This window comes from Podarcis bocagei, assembly GCF_964188305.1.
Source record: "Podarcis bocagei genome assembly, chromosome: 3".
Lineage (NCBI taxonomy): Eukaryota > Metazoa > Chordata > Lepidosauria > Squamata > Lacertidae > Podarcis > Podarcis bocagei.
This window is the reverse complement of record NC_138127.1, coordinates 64995629-65015569: the sequence shown is the minus strand read 5'-3', so window position 1 is coordinate 65015569 and position 19941 is coordinate 64995629. Positions and strand designations below refer to the sequence as shown.

The 19941-nt window shown below is 40.0% G+C and overlaps 1 protein-coding gene across 1 annotated transcript in view; it reads right to left on the bottom strand.

Moving 5' to 3' along the window:
- Positions 1-19941, bottom strand: part of FMN2 (formin 2) — a 151390-nt gene that overhangs the window by 105067 nt on the left and 26382 nt on the right. Inside the window, exons 3-4 of the mRNA XM_081188003.1 lie at positions 16818-16965; positions 11305-11366 (exon numbers count right to left, since the gene is read on the bottom strand). Coding sequence (XP_081044129.1) covers positions 11305-11366; positions 16818-16965 — 210 coding nt within the window. The remainder of the gene's footprint in view (positions 1-11304; positions 11367-16817; positions 16966-19941) is intronic.

The following is a 19941-nucleotide window of genomic DNA, read 5'->3' as shown; positions in this document are numbered from 1 at the left end:
CACACTCCTTGATTTTATAAAGCCAGACACACATAAGAATAAGGATGCTGGCATTTACAGCAAGGTTTAAACCAGATATTGCTGGAGGAAATGCCTTCAAATAAATCTCTGTTTTCCAGGATGAGTGAAGCCTCAGTATAAATAAGAGATTCCTAAACACAGCTCAAGTTAAATCTCTGCCATGAAGATATACTGGAGTGACTGGCAGAGTGGTGGTGGTGGAGAAAGCAACTATTTTGATGTAGTTGAATTACTATTTGGATTGGATCTAAAGAAGAGCAAGCGAAAGACTTTGCTCCTCACTGGCCTTCCTGGCTGCTTGCCCACCACTACAGCCCTCCTGGCTCCCCTAAGGCCTGGAATGGCAACGGGAAAGGGGGAATGAAGTGGGAGCAGGAAATCAGGGGAATTTGGCAGGACAATCTTGCTCAAGTGGAAATTGCTTTCTGCTTGCACAGCACATCTCTGGATCCAATCCATTCTGTATATCACATTGACTATACTTAACATTATGTATAATTATGTCTGTCTACTCTGGTACAATACAAACACCACATTTTTCGTTTCCATAGAGATAGAGCCCACAACCACAGGTTGTTTTTAGTGATACCAAAGGTGGGCAAAATACAGAAGCACTGATAGAAAAGACTGGCTCTGAGAAAATTAAATAAAATCCATCTCATTACTATGCATTGCCAAATGCAGAGAAGCTAAAAGCTGCTTCTTGGGGCAACAAATAAGGCTTGCCTAGATATAACAAATGCCGTGTACAGACAGAAAAGTCCAATTATGCAGAATCACTAGTTTCAAATCTGCCTTGGCAGGCAGTTGTCAACCATTGTGGGTTCCTGCATACCAAGTTGGCTGGGAAATCAGCCTGAAAAATCAATCATCTATTAAATCTCTCCATTAGGGGGAAGCACTGATTTCATTTCTTGATTGTTTGTCTGTAATGCAGAACACAAGTTGCTTTATGTCTTGATGCATGGTATCCTAGATGATCTGTGCTGCTAGAGTCAAAGCATCTTTCCACGTGCATTGAACTTGCCCAGGTAATCTGCCCAGGTACCTTGTTGTTCTCTAGAAAAACAGTGGGGAAGACACCTGTGAGCTATACAAATCCACATGCATCATGGCATACTTACCTAATATCATGCCTAGGAGCTTAGGCATGTGCAATGCATATGCAAATCCACCCTTATTAGAAATTTATGTTTATCCTACACAGGAAACAGACAAGTACCATATGTCTGGCACTGAAACAAAAGATCTCCACCCAACTGCTATATCATTTCCTCGGAACGTTTTAAGTACTCTCCTTTTCGAAATATAAATAAAAATGGTTTTTCATTACTTCAGTAAATAAAATAAATACAGTAAATAGAGACGGCAATCCTCCCAATTCAATTCATAATTAAATTATTATCCATCCTGGCTTTGAGATTCCATCAAGACTGCAAAGAGCCTAGAAGCCTCCTTGCATACTGCCTTCCTCCAGGTATGAATCAAGCCCTTCATATGGGTGTAGCTCTCATGATGCTCCACGCAGATGCATGTCAGTGCCCCACCCTGCAGCTTTCTTGGAATCAGACCCTCTACTCTTCGTCCATTGTACACCTTTGTGCTGTAATCAGATGCTCAACGGATGCTAGAAACATTTGGAAAGGTTAGAATAGTTTTGGCTCTCATCACCTTCATTTTAGTTGTCCAAGTATTTCATACTCTACTCTGGAAATTGGTCCACACAAACACAAACTACAATTTTCAGGTGCCCTCAATTTTCATATTGGCATAAACTCTCAGATGTATCTGTCTGTTTCTCAGCTCTTCGTTCCTGAAAACCCTCTTCCTATTCATAGCCTCAGTATGAAGGTATTATTTAGCTAAGAAGTTAAAGATATTGATTAATGTATAAAATAAATACTTATATTCCCACATTGGCAGCACAACCAAATTTTGTAGCTGGTACTTGCGTCTATATAACAAATATGTTCCTGAAACTTTCAATATCCTGAATTTTATTCTGTTAAGAATCTCAAATATTGGCCAATTCTATTTGCATTTTTCTCACAAAGAAAACCACAATCTTTCCCTTTTTCTGTTGATTTCATCTCTTTCATCTTGGTTATCAAATCCTCCAGTTCTCATACCCAAATAACCTGCAATACTAATTTCAGTATGTGGATAATTTATCCTAATAGAAGCAAGAAAATGAGAAGCATAAACAAGACTGGTTGGAGGAGATAACTGTAGTTGTGTCTTTCCTTTGTCCAAGAAATACACTATCAGTAAAATATATCAGCAGTCTTACACTTAATCCTAGGAGTATGCAAAAGAGGACTATGCATGTAGCTGTGTGAAAAGCAATGGGGGCAATTTAGAGCAGACTTCATGTACAGCAACCTTATATTTGCTTATAATATTCTGATGCCTGTGAAAATTATGTTTTAAGAAATGGGCCATTTAAAAGTTTGGGAAAGCAACATACTTGGTAAAAGCAAGATCCAACCACTACAAGTGCATTCATTTTCAGACAATTCTGAACATAGCAACCTATGTCATAACACTGGTCCATCTAGCTCAATACTGTCAACACTAGCTGGCAGTTGCTTTCCAAGATATTCAACAGAGGTCTTTCTCAGCCTTTCCTGGCAATGCTGTGTTTTGAACCTTTGCATGCTCCACTGCTGAGCTAAGCCCTTCCTTAGTTGACAATGCCTATCTATTATCTGATTTTAACCAGTATAGTTATATTTTAAGTACTATATGAGTAACCATGGAAGAATTGCAAGAAAACACTGCCTTAGCGATCCCTGGTAAGATCCACCATTCCTTCAAACAGCCCAGTCATTTCTCTGTAACAAGCATCCCCAACCATCAGCCCTCCAGAAGTTTTGGACTACAATTCCCTTCATCCCTGACCACTGGTCCTGTTAGCTACGGATCATGGGAGTTGTAGGCCAACACATCTGGAGGGCCGCAGGTTGGGGATGCCTGCTCTGTAATAATCACCTTAAGTCAACTTAATTCCAACATTTTAGAGTAATTAAAATAAAGGGGTAAAGTCCTTCTCTTTCTCGAGATCTACTCTTCAAGACTATCTGAAAATGAATGTTCGATTTCTAGTGGTGGTATCCTGATGTCAAAAAGTTAAACAACAACAAGTAACTGATACTGAAATTTGCAGCAGCAGCATATAAATGCTTAACATACATGAGTTAAACAGCTGGCAAATGACAGCATGACTTCACATGCCCACAGTAATCCAGAGTGTTGCATGTAAAACACAACAAGTGGCTTGTGTTTCTTTTGTATCAGTGCAGACATCCTTCTATTTAAAAAAAATGGTCTGGGACCAAGACATATGAAGGACTACCTTTTCCAGTATGAAGCTTCCAGCCCACTTAAATGTTTAGGTAAAGGTAAAGGACCCTTGGATGGTTAAGTCCAGTCCAAGGTGACTATGGGGTGCAGCACTTATCTTGCTTCAGGTCGAGAGAGCCAGTGTTTGTCCACAGACAGCATTCCAGGTCATGTGGCCAGCATGGCCAAACCACTTCTGGCACAATAGAACACTTTGACGGAAGCCAGAGCACATGGATACGCCGTTTACCTTACAACTGCAGTGGTACCTATTTATCTACTTGCACTGGTGTGCTTTTGGACTGCTAGGCTGGCAGAAGCTGGGACAGAGCAATGGGAGCTCACCCCATTGCGTGGATTTGAACTGCTGACCTTCCAATCAGGAAGCCCAAGAGGCTTAGTGGTTTAGACCAGAGCACCACCCACATCCCTCACTACTTAAATGATTGCACCATCCTATGTGTCTCATACACCTAGCTGGGACCAAGGAAAGAGCCTCTGCAATGGCTACAGCCTGGATTTGTCTCCTGTAATGTCCTTCTGCATGCTGTTTAAAAAGCATCCTTTTTAGGAAGGCTTTTGGATCATAAATTATGCTGAAATTATTTTTGATAGTTTTTTTTATCCCTTTCCTCCATTTTAGTGTTTTATGGCTGCTTTATTTTGTTATTGTCAAACTGTTTTTTAAATTGTTATTGCTGAGGAAAGGCAAGGTATAAACGTTTTAAATAAATTTAAATAAACAAATTTGTGTGCACTTGTGCACTTGTACACTGGACAGGTACTCTGGACAACTTGGCCCATTCCTTCCCCATATTACAGGAATTGCAGGAATAGTGTTTCAAGACAAGTTATCAATCATGATGACTGAACAGAGACAGAACTGCACTAATCCAGGCAGCCACAAATGTCTGACTCAGATAAATACGTATTCCCATTGAGAAATATCAAATTTTACAGAGGAAAAACAATGTAGATTGAATTTGCGGAACTCATTTCTAAATCTGTAGCTGCCATCTAGTGTTTGAACAAGGACTCTACAGATCATTCTCTTTTAAAGCATTCTCATAAATTGATGGTGTTTTTTGATACAGCTGTAGTTCAGCTCAGTTAGCCAATTTGATTCAATTGCAATAAAAAATTGTGCTAGGAATCAATATGGGATTCTCACAGATAGTAAAGGTAAAGGTAAAGGTACCCCTGCCCGTACGGGCCAGTCTTGCCAGACTCTAGGGTTGTGTGCTCATCTCACTCTATAGGCTGGGAGCCAGCGCTGTCCGCAGACACTTCCGGGTCACGTGGCCAGTGTGATGAAGCTGCTCTGCCGAGCCAGCACCAGCACAGCACACGGAAACGCCGTTTACCTTCCTGCTATAAAGCAGTACCTATTTATCTACTTGCACCCGGAGGTGCTTTCGAACTGCTAGGTTGGCAGGCGCTGGGACCGAACGACGGGAGCGCACCCTGCCGCGGGGATTCGAACCGCCGACCATGCGATCGGCAAGTCCTAGGCGCTGAGGTTTTACCCACAGCGCCACCCGCGTCCCTTCTCACAGATACATTTGTTAATTATAAATTATATAACACTTAAATATCTAGAGTGATTATTCTTAATTATAAATGATACAGCACTGGAAACATTAAGGTTGTACAAGGAGCCTTAAATCATCTTGGAAAACAGGGTGAAGTTTTTTGTTTATTTGGTCACTCGAAATATCTGTTAAGTCATACTTCCTGCATGATGTTGCCATGTGAAATGCCCCAATCAACAGCAATCTCTCACAGACCAATGCTTCTACTTTTTGTCAGTCCCAGAGTCCTTCCCCTTCTCTGCTTCCTTTCCCCCATATGCAGCCTATAATAATAATAATAATATAATACTAACAATAATTTATTATTTATACCCCGCCCATCTGGCTGGGTTTCCCCAGCCACTCTCGGCGACTTCCAACCAAAGATTAAAAATACATTAAAACATCAGTCATTAAAAACTTCCCTAAACAGGGCTACCTTCAGATGTCTTCTAAACGTCAGATAGTTCTTTATTTCTTTGACATCTGACGGGAGGGCATTCCAAGGGGTGGACGCCACTACCAAGAAGGCCCTCTGCCTAGTTCCTTGTAACTTCACTTCTCACAGTGAGGGAGCCACCAGAAGGCCCTTGTCACTGGACCTCAGTGTCCAGGCTGAGCGATGGGTGTGGAGATGCTCCTTCAAGTATACTGAACCAAGGCCGTTTAGGGCTTTAGAGGTCAGCACCAGCGCTTTGACTTGTGCCTGGAAACATACTGGGAGCCAATGTAGGTCTCTGTTAGTCACATTTAAAACCCACTGATTAACTTACATTCCAGTTATTTATTTCAAAGTGAATTAGCACAATTTAAGGCCAATCTAGACATGGCATTAATCCAAACTTTCAAAATAGCATGCTTAAAATGGCCACTTTTATTTTGAAGAAAAAGCCACCACAGTCTCAATGCTGTCATGACAGTTTCCTCCTGAAAACTACCCCACCAGTGCTACTATTTGCCTCTGGAGAGTACAATAGTACAAATTTTAGTACAAATTTTAATTATATTAGAAAGAAAGAATAGTCTGTTAAGATTATTATTGTTAAATGTAAGATGAATTTTTTTTCTCATACTGCAGCATTAAAGAGATAATTTATGTTTTCATGATAAACAGTAAAATAATATTTTTAGAAGTGCTCTTAAAATCTAGTTTAAAAGCTTGCGCTCTGCACAATGACACTTCAAAATATATTCTATCAAACACAATGGGAACTCAACTGTGCACAGTATTGCAGCCAAAATATAAATCTTTGTATTGTGCCTTCAATTCTTAGGTGCTGTACAAAAAGATAAAATAAGAGAGGCCCTGCTTAAAGGCTTGTGATGGAGCAGAAAGCTTTTTAACATTATGTTCCAAAACGTCTTGCTCACTAGAGATTTCTAAAGTCAATATTTTATTTTCATATTCCTGGAAAATACATAAATAAATCATACAGGATAAATCTGTCTTCAGTGTCTAAAAACTGCCAAATCCAAAGAAGGTACCATGGGTTCCAACAGGGCCTATAATCTGAGAGGAACAATATACATTTGGAAGCTTTATGGCAGATTCATAACTTCTTTTCTTCATGACAAGTATTTGGCTTGTGGAGGAATTTCATATCTGTAACCAAAAAGTTATTTATGAACTCGGTCATGGTGGGACAGTTTCTGAAACTGGAATATAGCAAGAACTTGATATATAAAGATTACTCTGTTTGGGATGGGGCAATCATTTTAAAAAGCAAGCCGAAAACTAGAATAATATAATGCAAAATGATACCAGACAGCTATGACGAAAACACAGTATGATTTGTATACTGCAGGATCACTGTATTTTTGTGAATTGACCTGCAAATGCTAGAAGAACTAAGGACTCATATCAGCTTCAGACATTCAAAATTAACATGGTAGGGTAAGAACAAGTGAGCTGCAGTTCTTATGCTGCCATTTTCTTCAACTATCCAAGGTGAGCTCATGCATTGTTCCCTTTAAGGAGAAAGATGCACTGTCTCAGCTTCAGTTGTTGTTGTTGTTTAATCGCTTAGTCATGTCCGACTCTTCATGACCCCATGGACCAGAGCACATCAGCTTCAGAGAAGAGCATAAAATTTGGGAAGCACAGTGAGGCAGAAGAGAACAGAATAGGGTTTTAAAAGTTGGTGGAAGTAACCTAAATCAGCCTTTTCTGCACGCTCATCTTGGAGGTATGGATATGAATACAGTGGTGCCCCGCAAGACGAATGCCTCGCAAGACGAAAAGCTCGCTAGACGAAAGGGTTTTGCGGTTTTTGAGCTGCTTCGCAAGACGAATTTCCCTATGGGCTTGCTTCGCAAGACGAAAACGTCTTGCGTTTTTTGCAAGTTTGTTTCCTTTTTCTTAACACCCTTAATACAGTTGAGACTTGACTTCGAGGAGCAACTCAAAGAACGCGGTGTGGTAGCCTTTTTTGAGGTTTTTGGTGATTTTTGAAGCTTTTCCAAAACTTTTCCGACACCGTGCTTCGCAAGACGAAAAATTCGCTAGACGAAAAAACTCGCGGAATGAATTAATTTTGTCTTGCGAGGCACCACTGTAGTTATAGTGGTGGTTTTCAAACTGCATTCATGTATATAACACATGTACTTATTGTGTAGAAATTTTCTGAGTGAAATATCTGACCTAATTTTCAAGGGTACACCCCCACCTTTCAGAATTTTGGCCCAGAACTGCCCTGGAAAGTTGAAAAGTGTACACCCTTGGTTTTAAACATCCAATAAAAGCAAAAGAAAAGAAGATACAACTCACTTGCACTTCCTCTACCCCAGCTTTTTTCAGTGTCCAAAGCTGCTGTCAGCACATTCATCAGCCAAGCCACAGTCTCAGTCTCTATTCCACATTTGTAACCTAACAGGGTTATTGTGAGACTAACCAAGATCAGAAAATAGCATGCTTTCCCTTATGGATAAAACAAATCTAAACCAATAAGTGAATACAGTGTGTTCCGGTCATGGGATTCAGAGAAACTTCCAGAGTAAATTGGTTCCCCACCCCCCAAAAAATCCAAATGATGAAGTTTCAAATGAGGTTATAAGCTGGTTTAAAGCCCCCCCCCCAAAAAAAAAGATGCTAAATGTGTCACTTGAACTTGTATTTGTTTATTTGCTTCTTTTATCATTAAGAACTGCTGCAGGGGAGGGGCAGATTTTCATCAGGATCAAGCTACACATGGAGGGGTCTGATCCCTTTCTCTCCCCCCCCCCGGCAGTAATTATGAACCACCACACCCAGCTATTAGCGCTGTGTTCTGAGTCTGTGGGTGCCAGACTCCCCTGTACAGTGGTACCTCAGGTTGCCGACGCTTCAGGTTACAGACTCCGCTAACTCAGAAATAGTACCTCGGGTTAAGAACTTTACTTCAGGATGAGAACAGAAATTGCGCAGTGGCAGAGCGGTGGCAGCGGGAAGCCCCATTAGCTAAAGTGGTACCTTAGGTTAAGAACAGTTTCAGGTTAAGAACAGACCTCCAGAACCAACTAAGTTCTTAACCCAAGGTACCACTATATTAAGCGTTTCAGACACCACCACCCTGTTATGAGTTTCTGGGTACCAGACACTGAACCCCTTGATTCTGCAAATGTTAAAATATAAGCCAGGCCAGTTTCCTGATAAGCAAATTGCCTGGGGTGATTGACCATTAGGAGAACAGACAGAAGATGATGAGCTATTAGGGAAGCCAAAGAGAGGGGGCTTTGTGACAGGCAGCAAATGGGAGTGGCCCCTCCCTCAACTCAGAGTTAGTTAGAAGACAAAGGCAGAGTTTGAAACATTTATAGTTTGCTATGGTGGGGAAACATAGGGGGGGAAAGGTTGCAGGCTGTTAAAGGCAGAAAAGCTGGAGAGATGGTTGATTTCTGTTTGCATCCAAGGCTGCAGCTATGGGAGAAACAAGACCCTCTTGGGGTGTCAATGCTGTGAACCCCTTCATCATAGGCTCAGGTTGTATATACAACAGCACCTTGGCTTACGTTACCCTCAGGTAACGTAAACTTCGGGTTGTGAAAATGGCAAACCCGAAAGTATTTTACCGTGTTTTGCCATGCATAGAAGCGGTCCTCTGGTTGTGAAAACCTTGGGATCCGGCCGGACCTCCGGAACAGATCCAGTCCACAACAGGAAGTACCACTGTATTTGTAAATGACCCATATCATAAAGACACCACAGTCTCTGCTTTGCCTCATTTCCAAAGGCAAACACAAACCCTGGTTAATGTGCGTGGAACACCTGGAATCTCACACCACTCAGAGATTGGGGTGGCATGCAACACCTGTAAAGAAAGCTTTCTTTGCTGCTTATGGGAGCTCTCCCCTACCTCCCCCTTACAGCTTAAGGGAAATTTTCATTGGGCCTGCGTCAGGAGAGAAAATGGTTTAAAAGCCTTCCTTACATGCTGCGGTCCTAAATAAATTCCCCTCCCTCCCAATTTGATCTCCGTGTGCCCCATTTAGCATCACATCTAGTTAGGTAATTCTAAATGCACAATGAAGTAGCAGACATGTCATCTCCTGAATAAGTTAGTGTACAATGTTGGTACTATAATAGGACAGCAGTAGGAACAAGATACTTTTTAATGTTCTTATATATGTTGGAAGCTGCCCAGAGTTGCTGGGGCAACCCAGTCAGATGGGTGGGGTACAAATAAATTATTATTATTATTATTATTATTATTATTATTATTATTATTCTCAAACTCCTCCTATAACTTACAGCAGATTGAACTGAAAAGGACAGGACAGAACGTCTCTCTGACCATACACAGAAAATACCTCACTGCGTGTACAGGGAGCACACACAAACAGAAAGTGGATCGCAGCAGCAAGCCACACGTAACAGTTTGAATGCATACTATTTGTACTTTCAAGAAACAAATAAAGACATATTTGTTTTCACAAGCTTTTTCAGCTGGCTGATAAGTGTTACAACAGTATGCATGTGAGCCAGGCCTATGCAGAGCTTATGAGACCCAGGGCAGGAGTCTTGTCCATGAGACATGCCACCGCGACACCACTGCCTACTCTGATCTGACACTACACGTTAGTACTCATTAGTCCCAATTTTACTATTGAAGGCTTGCAGTGCAGAAGAACAGGCACAGGCATTTTGCCCATTTAGTCAGCTGGGAGGCACTGTCTTGGCATGGCAGTGTAAGTCTGGTAGGCCTCCTCAACCAGTTTAGCCCTCTGAGGCCTGGAGCAAATGTGCCCGGCTTACCCCTCTCTGTGTGGGCCTGATGTGAGCTGTGCATTTTGAGATTGTATGCATGTCTGTATAAGGCTGAGGCTGCAGGCTAGTGACCTGTCTATATATTTCCTGGGTTAGGAGTTGCTCCATGGAGCTAGACAGGCACGGGGAGTCTCCAGTGAAACTATTCTGGCTCTGTACCTGCCCCACACATAGATGACCTCCTACTGAAATCTCTTAAGCAAAAACAGTTCCTGAAGGAAGAGCAGTAAGAAGAGTCAGGTGCCTCTTTTTAGAGTTTGCAGCTAAGTGTATGGCACAAAGAACACTTTCTCACTTTCATGCTTGAGAAAGATGCTCACGTCTAGTGAGAGAAAAAATGTACCCTGCTTGGGGTTGGGATGGATGATGTCATGCAATATCACTAACAAATGTTTCAGATTGCCAGTAGGTACCATCAGAGGCTATTGTTGCAGCGACTGAAAACTGTGGAGTTGCTGGGCCAGGGGGTAATTTCAAAGCCTGCAATAAGATGACCACATATATCCATTTAAGAATGACCAGATTAGGATGGGCATTGTGGTTTTTTTTGTTTTGGTGCTAAAGAGTCCTAGAGATATGTTATATATTTTCCTCAGCGCTGCTGGCAATACAGAATATGAAAGAAAAGCATCACTTTCTGAGCACCACTGAGATTCCTTGAAAAGAATGCACAGAGGAGTAATGTACTACTTCTGTCTTACATTCTACTTCTTGGGGTGTCAGATCATCACCATTTTCATATCACTTCACATCTCCTCAAATACAGTACCTATTTCTAACTGAGTCAGTTCACACATACAGCTGAGAGTCATCAAGGGCTCAATAACCTAAAGTTTTCATCTATGAAGGATGCACATATGTGAATTGGACAAGAGTTAAGATTAATTCATAGCATGATCTTATTTTTCAAAATTCTGCATAATTTTTAATGGTATGAGTTTCAGGAATCTCACAAGACAGCAACCCAATATCACCAGACAACCAAGTAGGTATTCTTCTAGTATAATAAATATAAGAAACTTACTTTCCTTTAGCTACTTGTAAAATTAACATTATTTTCCTTCAGAAATAAAATATAAGTTGTCATTGGGTTCAAACCACAGGTTTATTCTCCTACCAAGAACTTACCTGTACCTGTCGAACATCTTCTGTATGTTCTGTCTCTCTTGCCACAGTGGCAGTTTCACTTCCTAGACGGGAAAGTAAATATTCAGAGTTACTTTCACTGTTAGAAGCAACTATACTCTAACTTGTGAAATGCTCTTCCCAGGGAGGCTTGCCTAGTACCTTCATTACCTATCTTTAGGCACCAGTCAAAAATATCTCTTCAACCAGTCATTCAAGTGATTAACATTCTATAGCTTTTTTAATGTCTTTGTGTAAGGGCATAATTGCTTTGTTGTCAATAATAATAATAATAATAATAATAATAATAATAATAAAACGTTTATTTATATCCCACCCTCAGGGGCTCAGGGTGGCTAGCATCAGATATATAACATTAGTATAAAATCAAACAATAATTAAATTACCTCCTAGAAACAAGTCAAAATCAAATCAAATTGTTTTTGTTTTATTATGTATTTTGCATTCTCATTTTGTATTTTTCTGGGGTTTTTTAAAAATATACTTTTATCTAGATTTTCAAGATAGCCTACAAAAGAGAACCACAAAACAAATATAAAACAGATGAAAAACATCAAAAACAAAAGCAATTATCGTAGCAACAGTAAAAATACAAAAAGCAGTAGATATAAAATCAGTTAAAATCCTGGACAATTTTTTTTTTGGGGGGGGGAATGACTAAAATGTGGCTCTCTGTTGTGAACTGCCCTGGGATCTTCAGATGAAGGGTGGTAAACAAATTGTGTTGTTGTTGTTGTTGTTGTTGTTGTTGTTGTTACTATTACTATTACTATTTCTACTACAGTATCAGTAATATGCATCTTGAGCAACAACAAACAAACAAACTTGAAAACTATCTGAAAATCCAGATTTTATCCCACTGCAGTTTAAAGTAGAAATTGTATATCAGAACCATACAATTTTATTGTTTGAGGAGTGTATTCCTCCATTTGTGTCTGTCTCTGGGTGGAAGGGCACAGCAATGTAACAAGTGGTGGTTTGTTTAAAACCTTTGCATGGCAGCGCTGTGTGGCCAGCTTGACACCTGTGGCCTTTTGTCTGGTGAGTCAAGTAGTACCAGACTACCCTGCTGTCCTGATTAGAACTGCAGGTATTTGACAACATAACTGGAGACTACAGGTGACTATCTCTCCATGTGGCCAAAGGTGCTATGTAGAACATTTTATAACAGCTATATGCCACAAATGAAGGGGGCTATGCCCCAGTGGTAGAGTACATGCTATGCAGCAAGAAGATCTTGGGTGTGAGCCAACTTTAAAATAAAAATAAAAATCAGGTAGCAGAACTGAAGAAGAAGAAGAAGAAGAAGAAGAAGAAGAAGAAGAAGAAGAAGAAGAAGAAGAAGAAGAGGAGGAGGAGGAGGAGGAGGAGTTTGGACTTGATATCCCGCCTTTCACTTCCCTTAAGGAGTCTCAAAGCGGCTCACAATCTCCTTTCCCTTCCTCCCCCACAACAAACACTCTGTGAGGTGAGTGAAACTGAGAGACTTCAGAGAAGTGTGACTGGCCCAAGGTCACCCAGCAGCTGCATGTGAAACACCTCTGCCTGTTGCCCTGAAGAGCTGGTGCGCACACAGGTCTAGATAAACCAGTGGTTTGACTCAGAATAAGGCAGTTTCACATGTGACATTTTCACCATGGAAGAACTAGAGTTGATCATCATCATCATCATCAGACTTTAATGCCACTACTAAATAAAGACAATGCAAAAACACAGTCCACATCTAAATCAAAATTCATTATTGCATCTAAAACAATGCATTACAGCAAACAGTGACAATGTCAGTAGTTGAGGAGAGACTCACCCCTCAAATGCTTGGGTAAAAATACCCCATCTGCTTCCATTTTTCCAAAGCAACTGCCATTGATGGGCTTGCAGTCCAGGACTTCTGGACTCAAGTATAGTGCCCCCACACCAAACACTTGGGCCATGTGAATTTTGGCAATAAGTAGGAGTACCTTTGTTTCTCTATGATTTATTGTTGATTCTTAGGTCAGCAGTATCTCCTAAGTCTTTGTAAAACCTTGCTATCCTATTTCCATCTGTTTTTCCTCACCTAAGCAAATGTGTTCACATTGGATTATTAAATAATATTTTGCATGCCTTATACTTTCTGATTTTTATATTTCACATAGGTCAGGCCAGTTTGCTTTTTCAAAAGCTGTTTAAAGTGCCACTGCTTTGGTTGAAAGGGTGAATACTAATTGGTTTCCCAGGATACAGAATAGAATTGGCATTTGTGATACAGCAGCCAACAGGCAGGCACAAAGCTATATTAAAGATGCTTGAAATCTCTCCTGCTTAGTATAATTTTATACCATGATCAGACTGCATTACTTACAATATGTCCCATGGATTTTAATAGGACCTCTTTCGACTAAAATCATCTGTCATCTGTGACATCACAAGAGCTCTGACAATGGCTAGAGGTGGGTGAAGTGAAAACTCACAGAGCTGACAGAAGTTTCTATTGCAAGCATAAAGGTAAAGGTACCCCTGCCCGTACGGGCCAGTCGTGCCCGACTCTAGGGTTGTGCGCCCATCTCACTTAAGAGGCTGGGGGCCAGCCCTGTCCGGAGACACTTCTGGGTCACGTGGCCAGTGTGACGAAGCTGCTCTGGCAAGCCAGCACCAGCGCAGCACACAGAAACACCGTTTACCTTCCCACTATAAAGCGGTACCTATTTATCTACTTGCACTTAAGGGTGCTTTTGAACTGCTAGGTGGGCAGGAGCTGGGACCGAAAGACGGGAGCTCACCCCGCCGCGGGGATTTGAACCGCCATGCGATCGGCAAGCCCTAGGCACTGAGGTTTTACCCACAGCGCCACCCGCGTCCCTTCATTGCAAGCATGCGCATCATCTAAACTTGAGCACCAGCTTCTCTCCTTTAATGCACTTGCACATACATGCTTGCAATTAAAGTATTGTTACTGATGCAAAATCAAATTGCTACTGTTGAAATGGAAACCTTATAAGCTTAAAATATAATCCCAGTGGCAAAATGTACATACAAATGTACCTTTGTATACACTTTAGAAACATGCCTTGAAAAACAAGTAGTGGAACAACAAAGTAGGAAACAGTAGAACAAGGAAGTAAGAAACCTCCGTATAGTAATATTTTGCATTAAGATGTTTAATTTTCCATTAGCATTTCTGGGTGGAATCCAGCTGGTTTTGCTCTGATGATGGAAAGCATCCATTAGCAGAAAATGAAGGGAGGCATTTTTACTGCAACCTTCCATCTCTCCCAAAATAAGTTTTGAGCAGATCTGAAGGGGTCTGTTTGGGAGAGAAATTGCCTCCTTCCTTGTTCTAATGAGAAATGCCCTCTGCTAGCAGAGCAACACCAGCTGGATTCCACCCCCAGGACTGATATTTTTGAATAGGTTACAATGATTATCTGACTTGTTAACATATTTCATTTATTCTCATTTACATACAGCATAACTTTCCTGTTAAATTCATTATATAAATTCATTATATAGCCCATTACTTACCCTGTTCATCTTCTATTAGCATGCATGTGGAAAAAAGTTCACAAAATTACTTTCACTTAGGAGCAATTTCATTAACTCACATCAGTTTGGACAATAAAAGCCAACACCAAATTGTTTCATCTGTATTTTAAATGCGCAGCACAATCAAGAGCCAAACTATTTGGGTGACCTGCTAAAAATCAAAACATGACATCACACAGGCTGCTGATTTAATATCATTTCTGCTCATAGCCTTGTGGGGAAATTGTACATAAGTATATGCAACATATATGGCATCATTGGATAGCTTTTAGGGTTTGGATCCAGGGATCCAGTTAGAAAATCCCATTCAGTGCGATAATGGAAAATCAATAAAAATATTTATTTTTTAAAAGGAAACAACATTCCATTCAGTGTTAATTGTGGAGTGGCATGTTCAACAATAGGCGTATGCTTAATTCAGATACAACCTTTCTCCAAGAACTGTTTGAAAACAGCTTTACTTTTTCCATATTATATTTGGAACTCATACTTCAATGCATTCACATTGGTGCACTGCCACCTGGGAAATGTTGGGATGGGAAGGTAAGCACTTTGCCTAGACAGCCATTAGATATCCCTGCCTGCCCATGCACATTGTGTGCTACGATACCTTGCTTGGTTACTGGTTCTGCTCCATTTTGACATGGAGACAAAAATAAAGGAGGAGGCAGCAGCTGCAGTGGTAGCATCTATGGCAATCTCATCTACTAGATGGTTGGTAGCTGCTACCTGAGAAGAAGCCCTGTCATTTGTTGTCATTGGTACTTCACAATGCTAAAGTAGATGACAGAATGATTATGCACCTCCTGCCTGGTGTTCAGAAAGCAGAATAAATCCCATGGACACTGAGAAATCATCTATTCTTTTGGTGCTTCAAATGTAACAATTGGAAATAATTTTTGATGTTATTTGTAAAAAGATATACTGGATTTTCCCCTTTTTGCGGCTTTCAGTGTTTGCTAGCCACCTTGAGAATTTGGATTAGAAATACACTGAATAAAATGTGGGCTAGAAATATATGAAATAAAATCTCTAATGAAAAATTCTTAACGAATACCAAGAGAAGCTGCTGAATCATAGTTAGAAGGGACTCTGACAGTCATCTAGTCTAACTGCCTGCAAGCTGGAAGGGACCCAAGGGACATCTAGTCCAAACCCACGTAATGCAGGAACCATAGTTGACCATGATCTCAACTAGATCATACATTACAGATGGCCATCCAACCGCTGCTTAAAAACCTCCACTGAAGGAGAGTCCACCACCTCTTGTGGGAGTCTGTTCCACTGTTGAACAGCTCTTACTGTCAGAAAGTTCTTCTTGATGTTTAGTTGGAATCTCCTTTTTTTGTAACTTGAATATTGAACCTTCTTCTTCCCATCTTCTTCCCCAGATACAGGTGTACTTATTGAGTGAAAAAATGGGTTTTGGAGAGTTTTAAGACTAAACTCATCCTGAGACTTTGAGAAGGGAGAAACTACTAGAGAGTCACAGTGGTTCATGTCATGTCATGTCATGTCATGTTACAGACCTGTAGTTCGATAAAACAAAATGCCATTTTTCATCATTTCATCAAAATCTTTTCTGAATGTACACTCCTGTCACAGAATAAGACTCAGCTTTAAAATAAAAAAAAATCATTTATTTATTAGATTGGTTATGAAGGTGCAAGGCTTCCATGAATGGAAGTCCTCTTCTGTGGACAGAAGGGCTTTTTCTGACTTGGTACAAGATCCTTGCATGAAAAACTAAACAAAACTGAAATTCACATGAGTGCATAAAATCTTGTGTGGTCTCTTCAACTATTACTCGAAACGTGTGCTACCGTAAGGCGTTGCACATCACACTTTTGTTAGCTCTTGCACAGGTTTATGGGAAAGCACCACTACTAAATTTTTATAGCTACCATGTTTCTGGATCTAAACCCATGATTCCAAGCTAAGTAACACATTCTATTTGCACTTTCAGGCCTTACCTGTTTCTGCATGTTTCACTCTCTGTCCTTCATCTGGAGGCTTTGGAGGGGGCCACACTGATGGAATTCTCCTTGGAAATCTTCCTTCAATGTAATCTGATGAATGTGTGGGTTGGTTGACTGCAGCCCAAGTATAAAGCTGATCTTGCTGTAATTATTTACAAAATAAAAATGAATATTACATCTCTTCAAGTTCCAAAGCTATTGCCTCCAATGCCTATTTAGTTACCCAGTGCTACATCAGTACTTTCTTTGATCTCATGAAATTCCCAGTGATTGGTTTTTTAAAAAAAGGTTTACCTGAAATTCTATTTTCTAGCTGTTTTGTTAATAGTGTTACATAGATGGTATTTGTTTTATTTGGGATTTGGGATCCCCCCCCCCCGAAAAAAATCTCTTATTGGGTCAAAGGTCAAATTATTGCTAAATTATTGCTGAGATTTCAAGGTGCACTGCCTCTATCCTTTTGTTTTAAACATCAATAAATAACCTATTTATTACACAGCACATTCTTGTACCATGGGCTCACAAAATGTTTTCATTCCTTTAAGGGGTCTGTTTTGGAATGCATTTTAGAATTATCTGAAGACACCTAGTTCAGAAGTATTGCCCTGAAATATTTGTACTTGGCCAAATATAGCTATGAGTTTTCTATTGCTGCTAACTCTGAACCAAGATAAACATCACAGTTACACCAAAAATTGTATTGCAAATGTTTCTGCATGATTGATGAACAGATGACAGGGCAAAATACACGTTTTGAAATGAAAAACCATATGAATCAAGGAAGCTTCATTAAACTAAGGCTGGATCTAGACCCATCAAAAATGCGATTCAGGTAAACAGGTTGCAAACTTCAAAAAGGGAAATCCCATTGGCGAAAGACGGGACTCCACAGCGCCATATGGTGTTAGAGCATTATAACGCATATAAAGTGGTTTTTCTTTACCAATGTAGCTGAGTCCTTAAGTCAGACCAATGACATGTCTATCTCTTTTTTAAAAAATAATTTTTATTGATTTTAACATATAAATTATAAAATGTACCACAAAACTTATCACATGCAATCTTTTTAGACTTCCATCAGCTCCTCTGATGATCCACCGTTTTAACCACTTCTTACGCATTTCTTAACTTTATATTGCCTTTTCATCTCTTAACAAATCATCCTTCACCTTCTCCATTTTTGCAATACTTCCAATAATACTCCTCACAAAACTTCTTGCAAACCTACAAACGTCGTCTGATCTTCACAAATACTTTTCAAATAGTCCGTAAATTTACTGCAGTCTTCCATGAATTTCTGGTCCCGCTGGTTTCGAATGACATGTCTATCTCAATATGACATGTCTATCTCAATACTACATGCTCTGACTGACATTGGGTCTCCAGAGTTTCGGAGAGAGTACTGGAGATTGAACCTGAGACTTTCTGCATGCAAAGCAGATACTCTACCACTGAGCTATGGCCCTTCCTTGTGAGTAAGACAGACCACACAAGCTTTACTTAATGCCCCATATCAAACAACTGGCATTGCCAAGACCAGTAACTACCATAATTTATTTGTAATGGTGGTCAAGCAAGTTGGGGGTGGTGACCCTTTGTGTGTGAAAATTAAAAAGACAGGGACAGACAGCTTGACTTATAACCAACTGAAAATTAGAAACATTTGATGACAGCACTAACTGATAGGTATATAGCTGAATTAAATGGCAGCTTGGGCAACCAGGTTAGCTCTGTGCCTTTCACTATCTCAGCTTCAGTTTTCCCATGGATAAAATAAGAGTAATGGCGATTTGCCTCATAGGGTTATTAAAAGGAAAACGTTTAACTTTAATGTTATTAGCACCATCAACAGGGGAAGGGGTGGAATACTGCTTTAGACAATTTTGTCTCTAGTGTTCTAAAGTGCAGTGGGATTTAATGCAGATGGCTGCATTTAGCAATGTTGACTTATATTGTTAGCCAAATGATACAGGGATAAATGAAGCAAACTATTGAACAACAGAGCATTTTTGACACCAACAGTATCCTCAGTCACAAAATAATAGCATTTAGTTTTCAGAGAAAACCCTCTTACATTACATCAAGGCACAGAATTATATGTTCAATTGTAAATGAAGAGTGAATGAAATTCAAGCAAGGTCTAGCTAAATTTAAATTGGGGGATTTTATAAACCTGATTTTAGAAGTAGCTTCAACGAGTCTACCATCTCTAATCTCCTTGCACTCTAAAATGAAGAGGAGCATTTGCACATCTACAGACTACAGGTTTACGTATTTTTACACCACACACTAAACTTTCTAAAACAAAACAGTATGCATGGTTGTGGAAGGTTGAGAATAAATAAAGACACCAAATCTTAGCATAACAGTACTGACTGCAATATCAACAATAAGAATTCTTATGGCAAACCAGCTTGTTTGAAAAGTGCACAAGGCAGTAAAGTTTTCTATATTGTTGGCCCCACTGTGCTTTCATCTCATTTGCTAAATACAAGTTTTACTCAGCATATGTCTTTTGCAGTGCAGTCCAGGATGACAAGCCCTTCTCTTACCATAGACAAATTATTGGATATGTAAGAAGTGTCCAGTTTTCCCCAGTTAATAATCTGCCCACTAATAAAACAAACCAGATGAATTTTTTTAAAAGGCATGGTAGCTTTACAACCTATCTGCCTGGTATATATATATATATATATATATATATATATATATATATATGCTATCAACAAAATAATGATGCATGCGTACATATACTCTTACACAGCAATTCTGGCTGGCTCTTTAAAACTGCAGAGGTTACCTACATGGGTGAGGCAAGCTACTTGCCTGCATACGCCGAAGGTACTGTTCCAGATCTGAATCAGGAATGGTACCATATTTCTTTTCATTACATATAAACAAACAGCCTCAGTTATCCATCAAATATATTTCCATGCCAGCTTACAAAATAGTTGCTTCTTACCTAGCCATCGATAAAAATTCAGTTGCTGCATTGTTAACAGTTAAGCTCACATGGTACTTACTGCCAGGAACAAGTGTACATGACCTCCAAGCTGAATTCAGGGAGTGTCATTATCTTGTTTGTATCTTTACTGACGTAGACAGACTCATTTCATGA